This window comes from Schistocerca cancellata, chromosome 2 (genome assembly GCF_023864275.1).
Source record: "Schistocerca cancellata isolate TAMUIC-IGC-003103 chromosome 2, iqSchCanc2.1, whole genome shotgun sequence".
NCBI classification, from domain to species: domain Eukaryota; kingdom Metazoa; phylum Arthropoda; class Insecta; order Orthoptera; family Acrididae; genus Schistocerca; species Schistocerca cancellata.
The window spans coordinates 99,611,435-99,636,825 of NC_064627.1; the positions used below are offsets into that span (position 1 = coordinate 99,611,435).

The 25,391-nt window shown below is 49.7% G+C and overlaps 1 protein-coding gene and 1 pseudogene across 1 annotated transcript; both read left to right on the forward strand.

Annotated features, from left to right (window-relative positions):
- The first annotated feature begins 22,557 nt into the window (after positions 1 to 22,557).
- Positions 22,558 to 22,675, forward strand: LOC126163457 (5S ribosomal RNA; annotated as a pseudogene).
- A 622-nt stretch (positions 22,676 to 23,297) lies between these two features.
- LOC126151204 (uncharacterized) lies at positions 23,298 to 24,002 on the forward strand. The gene has a single exon (XM_049915927.1). It carries the CDS (start codon positions 23,298 to 23,300, stop codon positions 24,000 to 24,002), a length of 705 nt encoding a protein of 234 aa, XP_049771884.1.
- Positions 24,003 to 25,391: the final 1,389 nt, after the last annotated feature.

The following is a 25,391-nucleotide window of genomic DNA, read 5'->3' on the forward strand; positions in this document are numbered from 1 at the left end:
TAACCTTCTGGTTAATGTTCCGGCGTAACATCAAGCGCTTGAACGTCGGCATGAAACGCATCTGCAAAGAAGGCTGTGAGCCATCAGTCAATAGTATGCTGACCAGGACCGCACCACCACGACGGCAGCGGCGGCCTGTATCTGAAGAGCATATTAGGCACTGTGGCGTCTGCCCCACTTCCAGCGTCTAACTGTTTACATGAGACTTGTGCCGTATATTAGTTGTCAGCATGGAAATTGTATATAGCGATGGACATTGCCTTTTTTCACAATGAAGTGTCGCAAGCAATTGGCGATATGCAAATAATCAAAGTTAAGTATTGCCAATTACTGTCACAAACTTCATTAATATGAGCTGGTTCTATGTTTTCTAGCTATAAGAGAAAATAACTTACTAGGCACCCTATGTTACACGAGTTGGCAGGATCCCACACTGAAGCCAACTTACAAAGAAATTAATATACCCACCAGTCCACCTCCAATGTCATCGGTTTATAATCTTGTTATATTAAGAGGCTAATCGATTTGGACCAGTAAAGAATTGACCAATTTTTGTAACTACTGGGAAAGTCTGAGGGGAGCGACAGCTGGACTGGTGCCTGAAGGTTGTAATTTTTCCTCCTCCTATCTACGTAATTCTGTAGCTTTCAATTCGTTCGAGCAATCAATCATTCATGATAGGAAACACAGTCATAGCTCAGTCACTCAATGTTTCTGAAATTTTACTTGTTAGAATGAAATCAGGAGATGATTCTTCTTCTCTGCAGGCTCGTGCTTTGCGGCAGTCTGCTAATCTGTACAAATAAAATGCCTCGTAATTTTGGGAGCGTTGTATAATCAGTCGGGAAACCTCAGATCAAGCGGATATTGGCTTTGATGAAGTTTAACCTTCCGAAGAAGTAATGGAGCTCTTGGATTATTAAATGCAGGTTCGTATCCAGTCTTTCGGAAGTCCCTTCTGATTAACAACTATGCAATATATCGATAAATATGATTAATTCCCAATTGTCACATACACACCTTTTTTTGAAGGAGCAATATATATATATATATTTCCTTTTTAATCGTACAATTCGTATCAGTTATCTTCTGTGATAAATCTCAATAATCAAATTACAGTTCTTCGAAACCAAGCTCATGCTAATCGGCACGAAGACAATCTCGGAAGCTCTCTTCTTCTCTTTTAACAACCACCAGAGAGAGTACTACAAAGAATACTTATGCGCTCATGGCATAGCTATTGTATGAACTACTTTTCGCATGGATTCTGCGAGTATGAAGATAGAAAATTAGTAAACGTCATTCAAGGGTAGAATTGTATCAGAATAATTCATCGAATATAAAGAGATATTACAAGGTCAATGAGGATCTGATTGTTCTTCTTCTGGGCCTCCCTGAATTCCTTCATCAGTTCCATGATCAGGTTCATCGTCTGCATCCCATTGGATCAATTGTTAGGTATTATGGTGCAGTGTCTGTGGGGTTACCTAGAGCTTCCTCTGTCTTGGTGGACCTGGTTATTGTTGTTTCTCCCGGTGTTCTTGCGTTTGTCTCTGGCGTTGTGACAGGGCTTGCACCGATTTCTCGACGTTTTCGCGGTTCTTTGGTGGAGAGAACATCTCTATATATGTTGCCCTTGGAGTGTCAGGCCTTGGTTTTACACAAGTTGTGTCTGTGTGTGTTCTCCTGATTTGTCTCTGTGTGGTTTGATGGGGCAGCTGTGTCTTGTTTTTTTGTGTGTGTGGGGGTTGGCGTTCACACCCTTCGCCTTCTGTGCGTTTTTTTTTGTGGACCTTGGAGCCTTGGTACCCTGCTTTGTGGTTTTCCTCACACAGCGCGCACCTTACTTGTGGGTCTATGTGTTCTACTGTGCAATTGCTAATGTTGTGGGGTTCGGCGGATTATCTACAGTGGACGAGCATCTGGTAGTGGGCGACAATGTGATCCAGTCCCTGACACCTGAAGCACTGCACAACATCGTTGTTGAGGAGGAGTGGCTCCGTGGTGACAGGGACTGCCAGAACAGCTTTTATCTTGCGCCTGTTCTGCGGTGTTTGGTACAATAACCTGGAATAGTGGCGACTTGCTTTCTGGCCCATTTTTACCCATCTGATCTACTGTTTCGACTACAAATCCCTGGGCTGTCAGGTCTGTCTTGACTGCCCGGGTCGAGAGCCTTATGGGGAGGTCCTGTAATGACAATGTTTTTGTTCCTTGTCTTGCTGGTTGGGGAACGTGTAATGAAGTACATTTTTGTCTGTGATGGCCTTTCTGATGGTGTTATAGTTTTCGATGTTGTGTAGATTGTTCATTATTTTGTGCGCCCCCCCCCCCCCCCCTTCTGTTGGTTTTGCTGTAAAGTTGTCCCCCTTGAGTTGTGGTTTCATCATGTCATGGGTTTCCTCATAGTTGCGGGAAACTCCACGACGATCGGTGGGAGGTCGTGTGAGTTGTGATTCTGTGCTGTTGTTTCTCGTGTTTCGTCTGACGCATCAGCCACATCCTGAAACCTGTTTGGGGTTGGGATCCACTCACCGAGCAGGTAGAAGTCTCGGCAGGTGAAAGGTTTTTCTCGCCAGCACAAAACCCTCAGAGTCCCCCCCCCGGTTTCGCGGATCCCTTCCAGGGCGGCAGTTTCCTGGTTCCCTTCCAGGGTGACGACAGGTGCTGTCGTTGGCTCGGGAGCCGCGGGCTCCTCAGTTGTATGGGGGCGAATTTGAGTTTGGAGGTGGGATTCCTGCTCTTTTTGTTTCTCTCTCCTGTCCTTCTTTGCACGCCGCTGCTTTGTGGACGTGCTGTTGAGTGGGGGGGATTTGAGGAATTGAGATTGGGTAGGGGGTTGGATAGCAGTTCCGGGTTTGGGAAAGATTTTGGTCGGTTGACGGGACTTCTGCTTTCCATTTAGGTCGAAGATGTGTTCGGCTAGGCAATTTCGGGCGTTGGCAAGCAGGAGCGGACTAAGGACGAGGGGAGGAGGGGTGGCGTCGCAAGTACTGACGATGTATTTTGTTGTGGGCGTATTGTGTATTGCTGCATTAGGTGCATTTCATGTCGAAGGCGGAAAAGGGGGCTGCTGCCAGGAGGTGCCAGTTACAGCTCTCGTAGTCACCGTTAGGTGGCCAGGCTGCATTGCTGGCCGTATTGAACTAGTGGTCGCGGAGGTCCGGACGGCGGCGGTGGAAACCTTCTCTGCGGTTTCGTGACCGGCTTCCAGGCCCTGGCCCATATTTTCCCTAACCTTGGGGGTGGGGGGGGGGGTCGGGGAAGGGCAGAGCCTGGCTCTGCAGCAGCTGGAGTGCTCGAAACGGCCGGAAACGCGGCCCCTGGCAACGACAAGAAGCGCCTTCTATCGACAGCGGAAGACAGTATCGACCCCAAGGCATCACCTGCATAAGACATCCCGCAGCGGCGAAAAACACGACAATACTGTTTTAAATGTTTTCCGAGGCTGCTTTGCCCTCAGAGGATGCTGAGCGCCAAACTGTATTTTAATAAAAACGCAGTTGGTCGCCGCTGCGTCCTTGGTATGCTCAAGTTTTAAAGCGTTATGCACCCTCGAGACGTAACGCGCAAGCAGGTCCCTATGGCTCGGTGTAGTTGCGTAAGTGCTCCTGCAGCTCTGTACGCAATCACGGCACAGTACACCTGGCACCGAGCGACTGGACTGATGATGCTGCTACTGCTCTCATTTGTTAGTTTCCCCTCTTTGGGGAAGTGTGAGGGGGAGTTTGTAGCCTTTCGGCTTTTACTCCCCTGTGTACGTGTGTGTACGTGTGTGTACGTGATTATTTCTGTAGGGTTTTGGTGTCTGTGACATATGATGATTATTCTGTTTGAGTCTGGTACTTGCCTGAGGTAGGCGAGGTGCTTGGTGCATAGGAAGGAAGAGGATTAAGGGATTGGGTATTGGGATTTTCTCTTAGACTTAATCGTCGAAGATCGTCATGGGGTGCTTGTGCTTGTTGCGGAACATGTCATACCGACCTGGGGAGTGGATGAGGGCGTTTCCTGATCTGGAAGAACTCTCATAGAAAGCCCTTGCCAGATCCTGGAATCGCTCTCTCAGGAGTGGGATTTCGGCTGTGGCGTGCAGGTCGTCTGTGGCGTGCAGGTCGTCTGTGGCGTGCAGGTCGTCTGTGGGGAATCCAGTGCCCTCCTGATGGCGCAGTTCTGCAGCCTCTGGGGTTTGTCCAGGTGCTGCTCTGCCGCGTGTCCCCAGACAGGGCACACACATTCCATTACTGGCCAGATAAGGGCCTGGTATACATTTACTGCTACTGCGCAGGGAAGGGAGCTGGTTGAGTTCAGGATTGGGTATAGGATGCACATTCTGGCGCAGACCTTCTTGTTGAACTCGTCTATGTGGGGTTTCCACGCAAGACGAGAGTCCAAGGTTAGCCGAGGTACTTGACTGTTCTGAGCCAGGGGTGTTGGGTTCCATTTAGGTGAAGGTGGAGGGGGGACTGTTGTGGATTGGCAAGACAGCCAACCCATTATGACAGGAAGCCGAAAGGCACGCGTTAAGCTCACTCAGGCTGGCGTGAGGTCTGGAACAGGTCAAGTAATTGAGACTAGCAAATAAAGTACGTAGCTGATAGAATACTTAACTTTAATCCATAATTGGTGAACATCACTCTTGACGGTACATGTTTTACAGCATCAATAGTAACTGGTAATGGCGTCTTGCTAGGTCGTAGCAAATGACATAGCTGAAGGCTATGCTAACTATCGTCTCGGCAAATGAGAGCGTAATTTACTAGCGATGGTTCACTGACAAAGTCGGCTGTACAACTGGGGCGAGTGCGAGGAAGTTTCTCTAGACGTGCCGTGTGGCGGCGCTCGGTCTGCAATCACTGATAGTGGCGACACGCGGGTCCGACGTATACTAACGGACCGCGGCCGATTTAAAGGCTACCACCTAGCAAGTGTGCTGTCTGGCGGTGACACCACAGGGACATTGAGGAGGTTCGCGCCTTCCGAGCCTGCAGGTAATCAGCATAGCCTGTGTCTTTTCAGAGGTGACGGTGATACGCCAGCGACGGGCCCAGTTTCTGTGTCATCTAAAACCCTTTGTAGCCAACAGATGACCAGGTCCTTGTGCCGTCTGCGTACTGTGCAGTGTGCACCAGGGGGGCCGTTAGAGTGTCCGCAGTGTACAGACTGTACATAACGGGCCCCAGGAGCGATCCCTGTGGCACCCCAGCACGAATATGCCTTTTTGTGGAGCTGGCAGTGTCTACTGTGACAGAGAAAGTTCTGTTCGTGAGATAGCTTTTGATCAGCTTAACTATGCTCCCGGGGAACCCTTGCGTCTACAACTTGTAGAGCAGCTCTCTATGCCATACTGAATCAAAGGCTTAGTGCTACTAGATGCAGCCAATCCCACACTAGCTTCTGTGGTTGAAGCCCTCTGTGGATACTTCAACCTTTCTCATGACCTGTTGTGGGGGAGAGTGGTTCTGCCAGAACCCAAATTGGAAATCCGGCAGAAGTTGCTCTCTGGTAATATGTTCTTGTATGGGTCTTAGCAGGAGGCGCTCATTGATCTTGCTGAGAGTTGGCAAGAGGCGCCTGTAGTGCTGCGGGAATAGGGTCTTTCCCTGGTTTGTGTATCGCAACCACTTCCGCATGTTTCCAGCAAGCTGGGAATTCGCGGGGTCGAGTAATCTCGTTGAGGACGTTCGCGAGCTGTGTGATAGCTGTGGGTGGGAGTTTTTTGGCTAACTGGTTAGTGACGCTGTCGTGCCCTGGCGCCCTTTTTTGTAGGGAGGGACCTAATTACTCTTGCCACATCCTCGGGGGCAAAAAGTGTGGGTTCGTCCCCTGGTTCCTTCTCAGCATTGAGGAAGACAGCCAGTTGACGACTGGCTACCTCTTCATGCTCTTCATCCTGGGGTTCTCTCGCTTGAAACTGCTTCTCGAAGGAGTCGGCGAAGGCGTTGGCCTTCGCAGCATGGCAGTGGAGCAGTCCCCGCTCGCCGTGCAGTGGCGCCATCCTAGCGCGTCTTTTTTGTGAACTGATCGGTTGCTTGCCATAGTGTATGATCGTCTACTTTAGCAATGGCAAAACCGCCTCACAGCTCTCAGTTTCTGTGCTCATTGAGCGCTACCTTCAGTTCTCTCTGGAGACGATTGAGCAGCCTCCTGGTGGCCTGATTTCTGGTGATCTTCCACTCTTTTGCCACTCTATTCTTACGTCGAATTTGAGCTAGCAAGTATTCCGGGAGCTGTATTTGCGGCGGCGGGCCATCCCGTTGTGGAGGGGTGGCCTCTTCTGCTGCCTGCAGGATGGTACCTGTTAGGTCTTGTAGCGCTTGTTCTACTGTTTCGGCAGTAGGTGGCGGAGCGCGAGCGATATCAGAGGCGACAGTTTCTTGGTATCGCTCCCAGTTTGTACGTTTGTAAGACGTCTGGTACCTTGGGAGTGCTACCCATTCTCCCACGTCTACCTCTAGAATCACTGGGTTGTGGTCGGAGGACATTCTGTTGATTGTCCTTGCGGTCACGAACCCCGTAATCCTCCTAGTGAGAGCTATGTCTAACACGTCGGGCCTACCTCCATTTTTTTGGAAAATGTGTGGGCTCGACTGGACCCCATGTTTCGAAATGGTGGTTGCGCGCTAGTTGTTGCAATCTGGCGCCTGCTCTGGAGGTTACTCTAGAATTCCAATCAGGATGTTTGGCATTGAAGTCACCCCCTATTATGAGTTTGCCTCCAATTTGCCCTAGAGTAGCTATGTCTTCCTCATCTATCTGGCCTTGTGGGGGTCGGTAGATTGCAACGATTGTTAGGGGTCCAGTGGCAGTGACTACTTCCACCGCCACTGCTTCGATTTTATTGGTAGCTGGTAAGAATACCTGGTGGTGGGGGATCCCATAAAGGTCTGATGCTGCTGCTGCTCTCATCTAATACATTCCCCTCTTTGGGGGAGTGTTAGGGGGAGTTTGTAGCCATTCGGCTTTTACTCCCCTGTGAACGTGTGTGTGTGATTTTTCTTTAGTTTTTTGGTGTCTGTGATTTGTGATGATTGTTGTGAGTCTGGTACTTGCCTGAGGTAGGCGAAAAGATTGGTCTTATATGGGAAGGAACTGGATTAAGGATTGGGTATTGGGATTTTTTCTTCGACTTAATCGTCGAAGATCGTCATAGGGCGCTTATGCTTATCGCGGGACATGTCATACCGACCTAGGGAGTGGATGAGTGCGTTTCCAGATCTGGAAGAACCCTCATAGAAGGCCCTTGCCAGATCCTGGAAACGCTCTCTCAGGAGTGGGATTTCGGCTGCGGCGTGCAAGTCGTCTGTGGGGAATCAAGAGGTAGGTGCAGTGCCCTTCTGAGGGCGCGGTTCTGCAGCCTCTGGAGTTCGTCCAGGTGCTGCTTTGCTGCGTATCCCCAGACAGGGCACGCATACTCCATTACTGGCCGGATCAGGGCCTGGTAAACATTTACTGCTACTGGGCAGGGAAGGGAGCTGGTTGTGTTCAGGATACAGTATAGGATGGACATTCTGGCGCAGGCCTTCCTGTGGACCTCGTCTATGTGGGGTTTCCACGTAAGACGAGAGTCCAAGGTTACGCCAAGGTACTTGGCGGTTCAGCGCCAGGGAAGTTGGGTTCCGTTTAGGTGAAGGTGGAGGGGGGGACGTTGAGGAGGTTCACGCCTTCCGAGCCTGTGGGTAATCAGCGTTGCCTGCGTCTTCTCGGAGTTGATGGTGATGCGCCAGCGATGGGCCCAAGTTTCTGTGTCATCTAAAACCTTTTGTAGCCTATGGATGACCAGGTCCTTGTTCGCGTTTCTCGTGTAGAAGGCTGTATCGTCAGCGTACTGTGCAGTGTGCACCAGGGGGGCCGTTCGAGTGTCCGCAGTGTACAAACTGTACAATACGGGCCCCAGGACCGATCCCTGCGGCACCCCGGCACGAATAGGCCTTCTGGTGGAGGTGGCAGTTTCTACTTTGACGGAGAAAGTCCTATTCGTGAGATAGCTCTTGATTAACTGAACTATACAAGTTGTACACACAAGGGTTTCCCGGGAGTAGAGTAGCCCTCTATGCCATACTGAATCAAAGGCTTTGGCTACGTCTAGTAGCACTATCCCGCAGTAGCCTCTGTGGTTGAAGCCCTCTGTGGCTGCTTCAACCATTCTCATGACCTGTTGTGGGGCAGAGTGGTTCTGTCGGAAGCCAAATTGGAAATCCGGCAGAATTTGCTCTCTGGTAATATGTTCTTGTATGGGTCTTAGCAGGAGGCGCTCATAGATCTTGCTGAGAGTTGGCAAGAGGCTAATCGGCCTGTAGTGCTGCGGGAATAGAGGGTCTTTCCCTGGTTTGTGTATCGCGACCACTTCCGCGTGTTTCCAGCAAGCTGGGAAAACACGGGATCGAGTAATCTCGTTGAGGACGTTCGCGAGGTGTGTGATTGCTGTGGGTGGGAGTTTTTTGACTAACTGATTGGTGACACTATCGTGCCCTGGTGCCTTTTTTGTAGGGAGGGACCTGATTACTCTTGCCACGTCCTCGGGGGCAAAATGTATGGGTTCGTCCTCTGGGTCTTCCTCGGCATTGAGGAAGACAGCCAGCTGACGACGGACCACTCTTTCATGCTCGTCATCCTGGGGTTCTGCCGCTTGGAACTGCTTCTCGAAGGAGTCGGCGAGGGCGTTGGCTTTTGCAGCATGGCTGTAGACCAATCCCTGCTCGCCGTGCAGTGGTGGCATCCTAGCGCGTCTTTTTGTAAACTGTTTGGTCGCTTGCCATAGTGTATGATCGTCTACTTTGAGAGCTGTGAGGCGGTTTTGCCATTGCTGGTTCCTGTGCTCATTGAGCGCTACCTTCAGTTCTCTCTGTAAACGATTGAGCAGCCTCCTGGTGGCCTGATTTCTGGTGATTTTCCACTCTGAAGGGCGACGAGGATCTGTGTGTTCTGCTTCTGGGCTTCCCTGAATTCCTTCATCATTTCCATGACGAGGTTCATGGTCTGCACCATTACGCCTAACAACTGATCCATGGGGGGGGGGGGAGTGTGTGTGGGGTTCCCTAGAGCTTCCGCCGTCATGGTGGACCTGGTCGTTGTTGCTGTGTATTTCCCGGTGTTGTTCTCGTGATTGTGTCTGGTGTTGTGATGATTGGGCCACGCTTTCATGGTTCCTCGGAGGAGAAACCACTTCCGCGTAAGTCGCCCTCGGTGTGTCCGGCCTTGGTTTAATCCAGGCCTTGTCCATGTGTGTTGTCATGTTTTGTTTTCTTGTGTGTCTAGGTGGGTTTATGGTGTTTTGCTTGTGTGTGGGGGTGGGGGGGGCAGCCTTTGCGCTCTTTGCCTGTTGTGCGTGTCGTTTGTGGACCTCACAACCTTGGTAACCCGCTGTGTGGTTTTTGCCACACAGCGCGCACCTTATTTGTGGGTCCGTGTGTAGAAGTGTACATGTTCTTGTGTCGTGGGCCTGGGCGCACTTCCTGCACCTTACTGGCATGGTGCAGTAGGTGGCGATGTGATTCAGGCCCTGACACCTGAAGCACTGCACCGTCTTGTTCTTACGGCGCAATGGTTCAGTGGTGACAGGCACAGCCAGGACCATCTTTATCTCCCTTTTGTTCTGGGGGATGTCCGGGAGTGTGGCCTGGTATAGTGGCCACTTGCTGTCGATGTTGCCCATCTGTTGGACCGCCCTGACGACGTACCCCTGGGCAGTCAAATCCGTTTTGATTGCCTGGGAGGACACTCGCCTTGGGAGGTCTCTTATTACTATGTTTTTGTTTCTTGTTTTAGTTGTGGGGAACGTGTAGTGTGGTATGTTTTTGTTTTTGAAATGTGTTTTGACTGTGGTGTAGTTTTCTAGTGTGTGTAGTGTGATTTTTATCTTGTCTCCACCAGCAGGTTTTGCCTGGAAGCTGCCTCCCCCGATTTCTGCCTTCAACAGCTCGAAGAGCTCTTCATAGCTTTGGGCAAACTCTGAGACAATCGGGGGGAGGTGGTGGGCGAGTTGGTTCTGTGTTTGTGTTGTGATTTCTGTTGCCTCTGGCACATCAGCAACCGCCTGAAATCTGTTCGGGGTGGGTTCCACTCCCCGAGCTGGCGGAACCTTCGGCTGGCGAAACGTTTTCTTCGCCAGCACGAAACCATCCAAATCCTGCTCGGTTACGCGGTTCCCTTCCAGTGCCAGTGTTTCCTGCTCCCCTCCCAGTGCGACGACAGGTGCTGTCGGGGGCGCTGGCTCCTCAGTGGGTGTGGAAGTGGTTGGGGTGGGGGTGGTGGATTTCTTCTTCCCCTTGGAGTGCTTCTCCTTCCTGTCCTTCCTTACACGCCGCTGGTTGGATGTGGTGGACTTGAGTTGGGGGGATTTAAGGTATTTGGAGCGGGTGGAAGACTGAGACGAGGGGGTGGGTTGGGGAGGATTTTTGTCGGTAGACGGGTCATCTGCTTGCCACTCTTCATGGACGCAATGTACTCGGGAAGAGTGCCGGTGGCGTTGGCAAGCAGGAGCGGAGTTAGGACGAGGTTAGGAGGTGCAGGATCGCAAGTACTGACAATGTATTTCGTTGTCGGCGTACTGTGTATAACTGCGTTTTTTGGTGTGTATCTTGCCATGTCCGGGGCGGAAAGTGGGGCTGCTGCCAGGGGGGTGCCAGTTCAGCCTTTGTTGTCACCGTTAGGTTTCCCAGCTGCATTGCTGGCCCTATTGTACTGTATTTGTGGACGCGGAGGTCTGATCGGCGGCGGCGGAAACCTCTGCGGTTCCGCGGCCGGCTCCCAGGTCCTTGCCCACATTTTCCCTAATCTTGGGGGGGGGGGGGGGGGGGGGGCGGGCAGAGCCTGGCTCTGCGGCAGCTGGGGCGCTCGAGACGGCCGACGACGCGGCCCGCGGCAACAAGAAGACGCGCTTTTTGTCGACAGCGTTTGACCGCTTCGACCCCAAAGCACCACAGGAGCTCGACCTTCCGCAACTGGAAGAGGAAAACACGACAATTCCGCTGTCGGGCGTCGCCAAAAATATCCTGCTCGCCGTAAGTCCTTGCTGCAGACCTTGACTGGGTTCCCGCCGATGCTTTAATAAAAGCAAAGCCGTAGATACCCCTAGTGTGTCACCCGTACAAGCGGGGGCCTATGACTGACAGTGCGCGAGTAAGAGGAGCAAGCTCAACCCTTGACTGCCACTCAGCGAGTGGTCTGATGCTTTTTTTTTTTCCTTTATTGTGTTTCAATTCCCCATCGGGGCGGGCTGGCAGCAGCATAGGCGCTGCTCTTCAGCCGAAAGACAGAATAAAACAATAGAAGACATTGAAAAACAGCAAAGGAGAGAATAAGGTGAACATAGATATAAAAAAGGGGAACAGCATGGAAGACAAAAAAACAAAACAAAACGGGGTGACTGTAAAATGGAGATAACAAAAAAACTGTTTAAAAGTAGCACATATAAAAAGCCACACACGGCGACGGTTAAAAGAACACAAGGCACAGTATGACTGGAGCATAAAAGTAGCGAAGGATGGCATAGCACATAACGTAACACTGACGGCGAACCTCAAGGTAGGACACAATTAAAATCACATCTCTTGACGCACACGAGTAACAGCACTAAACACAACACTGATGTGGCACACTGATGATGAGCAATACAGAGGATCTGCCAGGCGCTAGGAGATGAGGGAGACCTGAAGAAGGGAGGGAGTGGAAGAGATGGGGGAGGTGAGCAAGGGGCGCACGGGAGAGGGCCAGGTAGGGTGGGAAGGAGAGAGGCAGGTATGGGGTGCAGGGTCTCAGGGGAGGGGGGACGGAGGGAAATCCGCTCTGGGAGAAGGAGGAAAGAGCCCCCTGGGGAGGGGGGGGGGGAACAAGGCCAGGTTATAGTTGGAAGGAAGGGTAGATGTCACGGCGAAGTTCGTCATCCGGGAGGGGGAGGCGTTGGAAATTGCCCTGATGAAGGAGATGGAGGGTGTGGAGGTGGAGAGAGGGAGGGATACAGCGATAGAGGCGCGGCAACGGGCGGGGGGTGGAGAGGAAGGAGGAAACCAGAGGGTGGGGGGGATCAAGTCTGCGAACAATGTAAAGGATGCGGAGATGTTGGAGGAACAGGAGGAGGTGGGCGAAGGGGATCAGTTCATACAAGAGCCGTGTGGGGGAAGGAAGGCGGATACGGAAGGCAAGGCGGAGCGCATGGCGTTCAAGGATTTGGAGGGCCTTGTAAAAGCGGGTGGGGGCGGAGATCCAGGCAACGCTGGCATAACAGAGGATGGTCTGATGCTGTCTGTCACGCGCCTTTGTAGCCGCTGGACTGCTATCAGATTCCGGGCGCCGACCAGTCACGTGCCAGCGGAATCGCTCCGGGCGCTTGGCGTCACCGGTGGTGGGGTGGGTCGGGGGAACGCGCGTGCGGGCGTCGATTCCCGGTGTCTGTTCATATCAGCGCCGGCCGCGGACCCCTTGGGACAGAAGCGTTCTTGCCGAATTTTCCTAATTGTAGGATCCCAAGCTGTACTGAGATGGTAACCACTGTCTCCATTAATTAAATTTTCGTTCAGACGAATCTCTAGCGCTTCTTTTATCACCGAATCCCAAAATCCGCCTGAGCTGCATAACTTCGTTTCTTCAAATTAGGAGGTATGCTTTCGTTGATGCTGTGTTCCGCCATCGCGGACTTATCAAGCTGTCGAAGACGCACGTTTCTTGTATGTTCCGTACAGCGCTGTGTAATGCAACGTTGCGTGTGCCATAGTTACTGCATTCCACATCCGCATCCAGTTCTATAAACACCCAGTGTCACTAATCCTAGTGGGTCTTTGGTCGATCCAAGAATATCTTTGATTTTCGTTGTTGCTTGGAAGACGGTCTTCCCTTGGTGATTGTTAAGCATCCTTGCGATCTTCGTTGTTCTTTGTCCCACATACGGCAGGAATGCAGAATCTCCTCTGGTTTCTGGCTTCCTCTTATTATTCCTCAAAGCTCTATTAGTTTTTCGCTGTAGCCGTTTCTTCTGAAGGTCTCTTTTAGATACTGTAATTCACTCGGTAAGCTCTTCTTGTCGCAAATGGACCTCGCCCTGTGTACCAAGGTGTTACGTACAGAGCTGTGTTCCGCTGGATGGTGACAACTCCTAGCGTTATTGGTCCGTAAGTGTTTCCGTCCTGTATACCGAATGTCCCAGCATGCCTCCTACGTTTATAGTAACCAGGAGGTCCAGGAAGGGTAGGCTTCCGTTTTTCCTCTAGCTCCATGGTAAACTTGATGTTCTCATGCATACCGTTGAGGTGCTGCAGCAACGTGAGTAGTTCACCTTTACCATGTGGCCATACCACAAAGGTGTCATCCACATATCTGTAAAATGCTTTCGGTTTCAGTGGAGCCGTGTCCAATGCTACCTCATCGAAGTATTCCACGTATAAGTTAGCCATGTTTGGTGCTACGGGGGAACCCATAGCAACCTCATCTATTTGCTTGTAGAATTCCCCACCACATTTGAAGTAGGTGGTGGTTAGAACATGCCGAAAGTGTTTGCCTATGTCCTCATCGAAGTGTCGCTCGAGCAGTGCTAGAGAATCTTCCAGTGCCACCCGTGAGAATGACGTCACATCAAAGGTGACTAATGCATCTTCTTCATCCAAGTGCATTTACGAATTCCGCCGAGATTTTCACATCGTGGGGACAGTTCCCTACGAGTGGTTTCAACACCTCTGCCAGATTTATCGCAATGCCGTATGTCGGCGCATTTATAGTGTTAAAAATAGGACGTAATGGAACCACATCCTTGTGAATTTCTGGTAGGCTGTACAGGCGTGGTGGTGCCGATGCCCTCGGGTACAGTTTCCCGATAGTCTTCTTTCGTAGTCCTCAGTTTTTGAGCAACTCGATGGTCTTGCGTGTCACTGATGTAGTCGCGTCGTTTCCCACTTGCTTGTAAGCAGGATGTTGCAGGAGGGTGCCGATTTTCTGCCAGTGATATTCTGACGTCATCAGCACCGTCGCATTCCCTTTGTCGCTGTTCGGGCACTGTCATCTCACACATAGCTATTTATTACGGCGGGAGAATCCTCCGTTTTGTGATGCTTGTGGTGTGCACATCTCTGTCCGGCACATTTTAAGAGACTGCATTTTATACCGTGATGCAGGGGCAGAAGCACAGGTTGACGGGGATCTGCCCTGTGTTTTAGCTAATGATGAGACGTGTGTGTCTAGGGTTTTAAAGTTTTGTGATGTGTATGTACTCTGGCCTAAACTTTTAGGCTGGAGGTTTTAGTGTATTGCAGAGTGGCTGACTCCTCCCTTTTTTCCTTGCGGTCAGCCAGCCACTTCCATCTGCTACATTGTTTTAGCTCCCTCTACCATTTCCTTCCTGTGTTGTCCATGTTTTATTGCTGACGCCCTGCTTCATCCCACGCTTCGGTGTGGGTGAACACACATTTTTAAATGATTGTTCCCCGTGTTTTATGTTCAGTTTTATGTAAATATTCTGAGTTTTTTTTTGTCTTGACACCCGTCTCACTATGATACTGAACGGGCGCTGAAGACTGTGCTGTCGTGCGCCCCAAAAAACTCCTCTACTACTTTGTTGCTGTTAGGACCACTACATCATTGTCTTCCCGAAGTACTCGTAGTGCCTTGTGCTCTGCAGCCAGAGGAATACAAAAGAATATGAAGTATAACACAACGATTAAATAAATCAAAAACATCAATTTTCTTCTTCTTCTGAGGGCCCAAGGAAATATCGATGTGACGTAGGAACATTGATAGCTTTTGGCTCTCCCTTCTCCATCAGAGTCAGCTTCTCCATTGTTCTCCATTCTACAGTACCCATGTTAAGGACGTTGGACGTTGCACTGATTCTTTTCATCACTTCTTTTAACACTTTTCGGGACACACTTTGTAGCTCATAGAGAGACCTTATCCCCACTGAAGTCCCCATTCCCTTTCCAATTGCATCATAGAACTCTTGACTAAATGTTTGGGTCCTCTTTCCACTAAACACACCTTGATAAGAAAGTTGTGTGTATGATACACTTAAAAGACCGGAAATGTTTGCTGAAGCCAATTTTGAGTAGTATCTCTGGGTTATGGGTTGGAATTGGAGCTCTTTATCTGATTTTCCCATTCATCTAAAACAGTTCCCTAGCTGCGATCTTGTACTCCATGATCCAAAGTTCGTTATCTCTTTTAGTAGGTTCAAATCTTCCTTAAATGTTCCGAACATGCTATGATATAGAATCTGCTTAGCCTGGGAATCAGTCATGTCTCCATGCATAGTAAATGGTCCAAGGGAGCACATTCTTTTGTACATTGCAAAAGCTCCATCTCCTGAAACTTTTACAAGTTTCAAGAGTTCGATGGTTGGCCTCCCTATAGGATCTACTTCAGTGACATCAACCTTGAAAGCTGCAGTAAAAAGTAAGATTGGAAAGAATATCCTATGAGCATTACGACTTCCTATCATAAGAAGAGTATCTGCTGAAGTAGTTATAACTGAAGAGCAATTGTGGGCAGATTTTCCTTTCAGCACTTGAACCAAGTCTTTTATGTAAGGTATATGTCCCATTGATCTTACACAAGCAGCCTCCCATTTTTGCGTATACAATCCCTCTGACCTTAGGTAACAAAGTAAGGCTGTTAGAGGTCCCAAGCTTTGTGCCATACTTGCTCTTTTGTCAGTATCCCCGCCTGTCACGCGGGAGAGTTCTTCGGCATTTTTGCCTTCTCAAGTACTTTGCAAATGTCTTACTTCTTCTGCAACCTCTGAGAGGAGTCCTCTTATGGTTTGTTCCACCCCACTGATGATTCCGCGTTTTGGCAACGTCTTGGGAACCGTGGCGAAATCCAGGCCTTCTGACAGCACCGAAACAATTTGCTCATCCGTCAGATTAATGACCACCTTGTGAGCGCAAGTTTTAACATGTTGTCGTACACATGGAAGGCGAAATAACATGTTACACTGCTTTTCGGTGGCCTCCTTCTTGATGAGATCACTATTAACAAAAGTATTACCGTCTATCCATTCTCAAGTGTGTGCTGGAAGACAGGAAGCCATACGTAAGTGGAGAGTGAACAGGCTCCTGGCGTTCTTGTCGAGTTCCAGAATCGTCACCCGGATATGTTCTCGTACTAGGGCTGAACCAGCCCACCGCAAAATGCGCCTCGTCTTGTTAGTGTTGACAGGATGCCGTAGGCGCTCTGCATCGCGGTGTAGCTTGCTCGCCAGGTTTCGAGAGGGTGCGTTTCTGGATGAAGTATCGAATATATTGCTTCCCCCTACTTATACCTCCCGAGGAGATCACGAATGTAAAATTAGAGAGATTAGAGCGCGCACAGAGGCTTTCAGACAGTCGTTCTTCCCGCGAACCATACGCGACTGGAACAGGAAAGGGAGATAATGACAGTGGCACGTAAAGTGCCCTCCGCCACACACCGTTGGGTGGCTTGCGGAGTATAAATGTAGATGTAGATGTAGGTTCGCGAACTGCAGCATCACTTCCTTATCCCGACACCAAAGTAAGAAGGCTAGTCTGCTAAGCAGTTTCCCCTTCTTAATCCGTAACTTCTGCAGGGTCTTGTAGCTGCAGTCGCATATAAAATTCGTAGCGTGTGCATAAATTATGAATTGGGGTTTGACGGAAGGCCTTCTGGTGTAGTCAGTGCAGTTCTTACGATCAGTTGGCCTGGATGGCTTAGTGGTCAGGTTATCTGTCTAGTAAGCAGGAGACGCCGGTTCCAACAGCGGTCCGATACAAATCTTCAACTTTAGCCATTGATATAAATCAATGCCTACTTTCAGCGAGTGTCTGCTATTCCTTTGTTTTTGTACGTGATCACTGCCGAATCAAAATGGTGTCTGTCCTTTCGGACATGTCAGAAAGAACACACCACATGCGCATAAAATATTCTGTTCAGACATTTTTCAGGTTGGTTAAGTAGGTGTATGTAATAGGTCAGACATGTTTCACTATTGACATTTCACATTTAAAGTAAGCCCAGATTAAACTGGGCTAACATACGTAAAAAAAAGTTCTGCACCATGCATGGTTGAGTCAGGGGGTTACAGATACTACATGTTACATATATTAGTCATCGCCTGTCATCAATTAGAATAATATGACATTGGCACATTTTGAAACCATGTCTCAATGCACCATTGAACTGGACCATGACAAAATTGTTACACCCTTCCCTTACTTCGTCTCAGTTAAACTACCTATGCTACGAACCAATGGTTAGATAGCAAGCCAAATGGCTTCTGTAACAACTTCCTGTACTTACCGTGCCGAAGCGACTGTCCGAAGCTTTGGTACTGTCAAACACAGTCGCAAATACTTCCAGAAGGTATCCGGTAGTGGACACAAACCTAAATAAATGAAGGGCTGGAGTCATTGAGGTTAGCGATATCATGTTGTGTTGACCCATTAAAGTGGATTGACACGTGGCGAAACGTAGTCATCACGTAAGGTTTCTCGGCAAGAATGTTAGGATGGGGCCCGCATCTCGTGGTCGTGCGCTAGCGTTCTCGCTACCCACGCCCGGGTTCGATTCCCGGGTTCGATTCCCGGCGGGGTCAGGGATTTTCTCTGCCTCGTGATGGCTGAGTGTTGTGTGCTGTCCTTAGGTTAGTTAGGTTTAAGTAGTTCTAAGTTCTAGGGGACTGATGACCATAGATGTTAAGTCCCATATTGCTCAGAGCCATTTGGCCCACCCAAACAAAAAAATGGTTCATTGACGGAGGAGTGCTGTATGGCTTCCAGGAAATCAGGTTCACAGCGATGACATCTCTCCGTACAGTTCAGTAATACGAACAAAGCAGGCGCGGTTCGTCTGGCTAGCGAGAATCACTTCCGGAGGTTCCTCAAGGCTTACGTTAGGTCCTCAAGTTCTCGTAACCACATGACTTCCTGCCTAACGTACAAGAAGCAGAATTAGTTGCTGACGACGGCAGTATTTGTAGCAAACATCATTTTCCACTTCTCTTTATGTATAAGTGTTATCGAGTGATTTTCCGTGAATGGTGTCACTCTCAATTTCAGAAAGGCAAGACATTGTACTCTCCATATCTAGAGCTACTACACGAATATAACAAATTGTTACGAATTAATAACTAGGGTGGAAACGTCAAAATTTTTAAACTCTATGAAACAGTTTCGAACTCGTAAGACAAATTACTTTGGCCACATTTTCACGTCGAATTATCGAAAAATACTGGCGAGAGACCAGTGAGTGAGTTGATATTTTGCGTATTTTCATTGTATATTGTTCTATGGAATAAAGTTCTGGGGTAACTGAACGTCAGGAAGGAAACGTATATATCCTCTTAATTCAAAAGGAACACACATAGACAATTATAATGCTGAGAGGAAGTCATTCATTACTCCACTTCAAGCATGTCTTCGCTTCAAAATAGGGGTGTAAAGTGCTGACAGCAAAATCTTCGCTCCCTTACGCGGACTCGTATACAGTGCCTGAGGAACAGCTAGGTTAAATTTGAAAACGTAATGAGAAAGTTCGTCCTTTGCAATTCTTATACTGTGTCCCTGAGGGCTGGGTGGCCGTTTCTACCACCATAGCCTCCATCAGCATTTGTTCGTAATACCACGTGAGCTGTCACGGTCTTCAGCTGACGTGTTGTAATAGACAAAGGTACGATCCACTGGTTCCCGCAGGGCTCTGCGTGAAAATGCCTGCCCATCAGTATGTAGTCCTAACACTAAACCGTAAAATAAGAGCACAGGTCTGTTATTTCTCGGTGAAGATCACTTTTAAAATTTACACTCCTTCCCGCTCGAATGATTTCTGTACTCCGATTCCATGTGCAAACTCTTTCACACTCCACGAGTGCAACGGAATTGGTATTCGGTGAGTTAGGGGGCAGTATTGGTTATTCCATTGCCAGTGACAAGCCTTTGAAAACGTAGGCCATTAAATTTCAGGTTACACTGTCTATTTGATATCTGTCCTAGCATACATAGCATATAGAAAAACTGGTAGGGCGATAACAGTGCTTCTAATCTTTCACCTTATAGGTGACGTTATATGAGTAGTGCGTCCATCAGTTTTGGATCAATATACTCATTAAATTTTGTACAGGTTCATAAAAAACACAGACGCAACATCACGATCAGACTTCATAAGCATGGCTGCAGATGTCTGTATTTCAGTGTCCAATTTCGATCTGTTTCCACACTAACTTATTTGAAGCCCCCTCAGAAATAAGCTTAACATTATGGCAACAACTTGAGATCGCTGCAAATCAGTTAGCCGATTGGTTCAATATTATCGTCTGTGGTCGATGTCGGTGACAGTATTTCCCGATCTGCATCATCCACGTTTCTGCGCCATTGGTCGCAATAGTGGCACCGTTCCACTACTGCTGGGTGTGGCACTGCATTTCGCCCATCTTCAGCCAGATTTTCACGTTGAATCCGATACCTATTCCGACGATTTGTCTAAAACAATCGTACTGTCCCGCTCCCTTTAGTGTAGCGGTAACTGGAGACCTACTCCAAAACTACACTCGCACCCTGCGCTGCACCTGTTGATCGTACTGTAGCTGAACAGACGCTATGTCCTGACAATGCACCAGTCTCTTTGTGTGTTTCGTCTTGGACGATGTGTGTGGAAGTACAGTACGAGAATATAGTGACTTTCTAACAAGCTGTCTTCTGCCGGTCACATTGTAATAATGCATTTCGTATAGCACCTCGAACTGTGGACGTGCGGCAACTTCTTCTATAAAATAGTTGTTAGTTGTTGTTGGCTTACGGTTCCTCAAGAACAGGCCCCTCCTCAATCACGGAACTCGCTTTCTGATGATGATGTTTGGTTTGTGGGGCGCTCAACTGCGTGGTTATCAGCGCCCGTACAATTACCCAATCTTTGCTCAGTCCAATTTCGCCACTTTCCTGGATGATGATGAAATGATGAGGACAACACAAACACCCAGTCATCTCGAGGCAGGTGAAAATCCCTGACCCCGCCGGGAATCGAACCCGGGACCCCGTGCTCGGGAAGCGAGAACGCTACCGCGAGACCACGAGCGGCGGACGAACTCGCTTTCTGTAGGACTATTTAGGTCTCGCGGCAACCATCCACGTTTTTCTTAATGATTCTCGTAAATGACGGAATGCAGATGGCGGGACGGTTTATTTGAAATGGATTTAGTCGTGTTGCTTCCTTATTCTTCCCCGAATAGCCCTGCTCGGTCTCTAATAATACTCATTATTGCGACATGTGGTTTTAACCTTCCTTCCTGCCTTCGTTCAGAGGGAGATTTTGCGTGCGAAACAAGAGCTTAATTCGTCAGTAGGACAAAGTGTTGTTGTGAAATGGCTTTCCCTGTAAGCTTTGTGATACTTATATTAAGGTATTAGATCTGTACGCAGTTCATAAGGAGGCATTTCCAAATTCCCTGAAACAAGTGGTGACCACATCTAAAGCTACGTAGCGTATATTGAGCGCGGCTGGATTGCAAACGTACAGGTAGTGTCAGATTCCTCATTGTGCGACTTAATTTGCCTTGGGCTAACGTACGAGTGTGTTCGTTAAAAACCTGTCTTGCAGGTGACTCGTGTTCGAGCTGTACAGTGTCAGCTCTGCGCCCTGGTGGTGTAATGACGATTCAGTTCACTTAGCTGTTGATCCTGCGGTCAGATGCTTGAGGGCAACGAATTAAATGTTACTAAACATAAATTCCCAGGGGAAAGCACAGCAAGAACGTATGCTACACTCTGTATTTCGTATACAGAGTGGTATCAGAGTATAGTGGAAACGTTTTGCCACATTTGCGCCAGAGCTTGTTGGCTGTAACCATTGCTGGAAATTGTTTGTACTCCTTCCTCTCCAGAACTTGAATGACCGGTTTAACCAACAAGATACGGCTACTGAAAGGTGAGCTCATTTTATGTTATTAAGGACGTCCAAATACGAATGACCCATTTGCAACTTAACTAGCAGCACAACAATAACGGTAGTCTCAAATTTTTAATGCGCTCTGAAGCCAGTTCTTCTGAACTCACACTCAGATGCGTAAACTAATCCACGTATAAGAAATAGTGTGATGGTCCGACAGTCAAAGTCAAAATCGCGCGACTCCATGTGCAGAATCTGTCCCTTGGTTGCAGTACCGATCGCGAAAACCACACGTCGCTTAAACGAACATCTACTCGTATCAGAGAGCCCTCCCTTTCTGCTGACCACAACATTAGTTCTCTCCTTGCATTTCAGCAGCTCACAATAGCCCATCCCCCACCGCCATGTCCCCCAATATCACCGACCTTGGCCCAGCACGTAACACACTTTTTACAACACAGACAAACCTGTGCAGTAGAAATGGAATGGGAACCAAAAGGAAATGAAAAGATAAATGAAATTGAACGAACATTCCAACAATAATAATTCTGCAGTTAATTTACGTACGTTACATGAAACATACGTACCGTATCTGACCAACTCCTATTATTTTAAACACACAAGTAGGATTTACACGAACAAGGACGTTGGTCACTTGCACCTTCGATCAAATACTGTCGACAAGGCTAACACGATAAAAATATGACACGCTTGGGATGTGGATATTATTAACGTGTGGGGTACTTCCTGTTACGTCACACTCAAAGTGGATAGTTGGTGTTGCAACATACTTGATAAAAATGCACTATTGACTTTTTATTTCCTGACAAAGGGTACTGTGCATTAATGGTATCCGGTATTACGTCTGCTGTTATGACCAGACGATTTTAATTTCGCCGGTTCATAAATGTGAGGTTCTTTGATAGCTCTAGAGATGGATGACGTCAGTGCCTGTTGCTGTGTAGCGGTGTACAATTGCTAATTCGATAAGTAATCATAAATTTATTCTTCAGTCCTCTCGTCACGTCTCGACATCTCCTGCAGACGTTTCTTGTGCTTGCGCCGTTATATGCGCCACGACCCGAGCGGCAGCGAGCGGCAGTCGACCAAAGTCGGGACGGGGACAGGGACAGGGATAGGAATAGTGCGAATGCACTGCAAATTACGCAAACATCTCGTCTGAGGCGAGGCGAGGCGAGGCGAGGCGAGGAAGCTCACATCGCCACCAGTGGCGCCCTCCAACAAGACACTGCCACACCCCACACCCCGCACACGCCATACGCCCGTCGGCCGCGCGCCAGGCCTCCTGCGCTGGACACCAGGGACAAGATGCGTCTTCCGCGAGTGTCGAAGGCTGCACGCGACACGCGGATGACAGGAGGTGCAACGAACAGCTGTGCGTCTCACATACGCGGTGGCGCGCCCGCTAATTCGGCAGTCGCTCTGCTGGCACGTCGGATTGCGGAAGGAAGTGCTTACAATTACAATTCTGTTCATCTTTCGTTGTAAAGATGTTACCTTGTAACGATGTAATGATAATAAATAAATTTATAAATCTCACAAAAAAAAAAAAATACGAAGCGTGCCCTTCCGGTGCATAAGTTTTGGAACTCAGGATTGCGTTCGCGCTAACGTGACGAATTGTCTGAAAAAAATGCGGCTGCTTTCGACCGAAAAGTATGCTTTTGTGTGTGTTGGGATAAGAACCGAATGTGAATTCTGCCGTGCGTCTACATTATATGGGTTGCCAACGGCCATACCATGTTGAATACACCGGTTCTCGTCCGATCACCAAGGTTAAGCAACATCGGGCCCGGTTAGTACTTGGCTGGCTGCCCGCCTGGTAGCACGTGTGCCGCTCGCTATTGTGCGTCCCAGGTAGCCGAGGATTACCGGCCGCCGAGCCGTCGCCGCCCGACATCCTACCGCGCCGCGCCCGCGCCAGCCGCCTGCCGGCTCTCGCGCTGCGCCAGCCGTAGCTGTTCGTTTCCAACGCACGATACAACGATTCGGTAAGTGACGATGTCGACGTATAACCGCTCGAACACGACGTTGCAATTGCAATTCGATCGAGACTACGTGAGGCCGACGGCCTACGAAATCGAAGAATGGATGTTTGACGAACTGCGTATAGAGGAGGAGGAGGAGGAGGAGGAGGAGGAGGAGGAACTGGAGGGGCTGATGCTCGATTTCACGTTGTATAGTTTGTTTATCAAATTGAGAACACTAATACGGTGTGAAACCCTTGTGTCCACACACGGTGGCATACGAAAATTTAAGCACAGAGACGGCGCAGTGAGTGACGTGAAGATCTCCTTCGCCGGATATGGTGTGCGTCATTTGAAAGTGTATAATCTTCCGTTTGAGGTGCCTGACGACGAAGTGGGACGTTACTTGCGCCTTATGGCGAAGTAATATCTGTGAACCGCGAGTTCTGGGGTGCTGGCCACCGGTACAAGGTGGACTCGGGCGTCAGAGCAGTGACGATGGTGCTGAAAAAGCACGTGCCTTCGTTCGTAACGATCGGCGGGCATAGGGGGGTCGTGCAGTACAATGGCCAGCCCCAGACGTGCTCCATCTGCAGTTCCACGGAGCACATGAGGGCAACGTGTCCGAGGAGCAGACGTCCGGCGCAATTGCCGCGCACAGAAGCCGCGGAAGCACCTCAAGAAATCGCCACTGCCAGCTACGCTGGAGCGGTAACGCGCGAAGCTCCACGTGTTCACGAGACGGCCCCAGCGGAAGCGGCAGCCCCGACGGCCGCCGCCACGGAGAGCCCAGCGGCTACCCCACCCCCTGCGCCCGTCCCTGCCCCGGCCCCGGCCGTCGCAGGTAGCGCGGGAGAGAAACGCCAGCTGAGCTCCGACTCGGAGGGCGAAAGCACAGTGGAGACCGACGCAGCTCTGGCCCCCACCCCCTCCCCCGCCGCCCGGTGGCCGAGGATCGCGGAGGTCAGCGCCCCCGCCCAGCCGACAGCTGCGCCTCCCGACAGCCCTGCCGCCCAGGCCGGGCCCAGCGCCGACGCCGCCACGCCGTACAGCGAGATGCGTGAGCTTGCAATCAAAATGCAAGTCACGAAACTGGCCCGCACTGAAGGAATCAGAAGACGAGCCCAAAGAAAACAACGTGGACGTCCCGGCCGCGGGCAAATCCAAAAAGCGCCGGAGCAAGCGGCGAAGTCGCAGCCGTGAAAAAGACGACAAGATGGACGTATCGGAAGCAGAGGAGTCAGATACGGCATCCGCAACGAAAAAGGCTACAACCCCTAAAGCAGAGGACGTAGTCCTACGGCCGGAACGGCCACAGCTCTCCACAGACCCGCCTCCACAAAGCGATTAAATGCAACAGGGCTCGGGCTCAGGATATAGTGTAATTACGTGTAACGTGAACCGAATGACCGCCGCAATAAAATTAGACGCACTAACTGACTTCCTGCAGCACAAAGCCGCAGACGTGGCTATGTTACAGGAGGTGGTCACGACGGCTATAGAACAGGTACCGGGATACGAAGTCATCTGCAACATCGACGCAGAAACTCGCTGCGGGACTGCCACACTAATCAGGCACGGCCTCCAATTTGGCGATGTGAAAATGATGCCCGACGGACGCGGAATAGCGGTCAAGGTGGAAGACACTGATTTTGTAAACATTTACGCTCCGTCGGGAACGGAAAACAAGCGTGCCAGGAGCAAATTCTACAACGAGGACATCTGCGAGCTACTAGTTCACAGCAACAACGTCGTGCTGGCAGGTGACTTCAACTGCGTAATTTCACCCGAAGACCAGATCCCGGTACCCAACTTGTGCGCCGAACTGCAAGATTTATTTAGGCGTCTAAAATTAGCAGACACCTCGCGGCTACTACACCAAAACCACACAGTGTTCACGTACCTGTATAACCACGGCAGAAGCAGAATCGACAGAGTGTACATAAACAGAGAGATGGCCACCTCTGTGACACAAGTAGAAGTCTGCCCTGTGATCTTCTCAGATCACTGTGCCTATCAGTGCAAACTCCGTCTACCGAGAAGCAAGCTTCCAGCAGGAAGAGGAACGTGGAAGCTAAACACAAGCCACCTCACGGACGGGAAGCTAAAGCAGCAAATTGCCGACACGATCCAGGCATGCAGACAGCGGCGAGGCGAGTACAATTCCACTACTGAGTGGTGGGTAGAACACGCCAAACCGCAAGTAAGACGGGAACTCATAAGGTACAGCGCTGAGAAAGCCTTCTGGAAAAGAAACACGGCAGACTTCTACACTAGATGCCTACGTGACGCAATGGACGCCCCCGCGGACGACGAACTGTTTCTGCCGCGGATAAGAAGACTCAAGGCACGTATACTGAGCCTGAAAAGAGACAAAATGAGAGGAGTCATCGCCCGTAGCCAGACAAACGCCGAAATCGAAGATGAACCTGCCACGCTGCACCACCTGCACAGGCAGAGACAGAGGGCTAATAGCAAACAAATACGGCAACTCGTCGACAAGGACGGGAACAGGTTGACGACGAAGAAAGACATCATGAGCCACGTCGAAGACCATTTCAACGACCTGTTCCGAGGAGAAGAAAATGACGA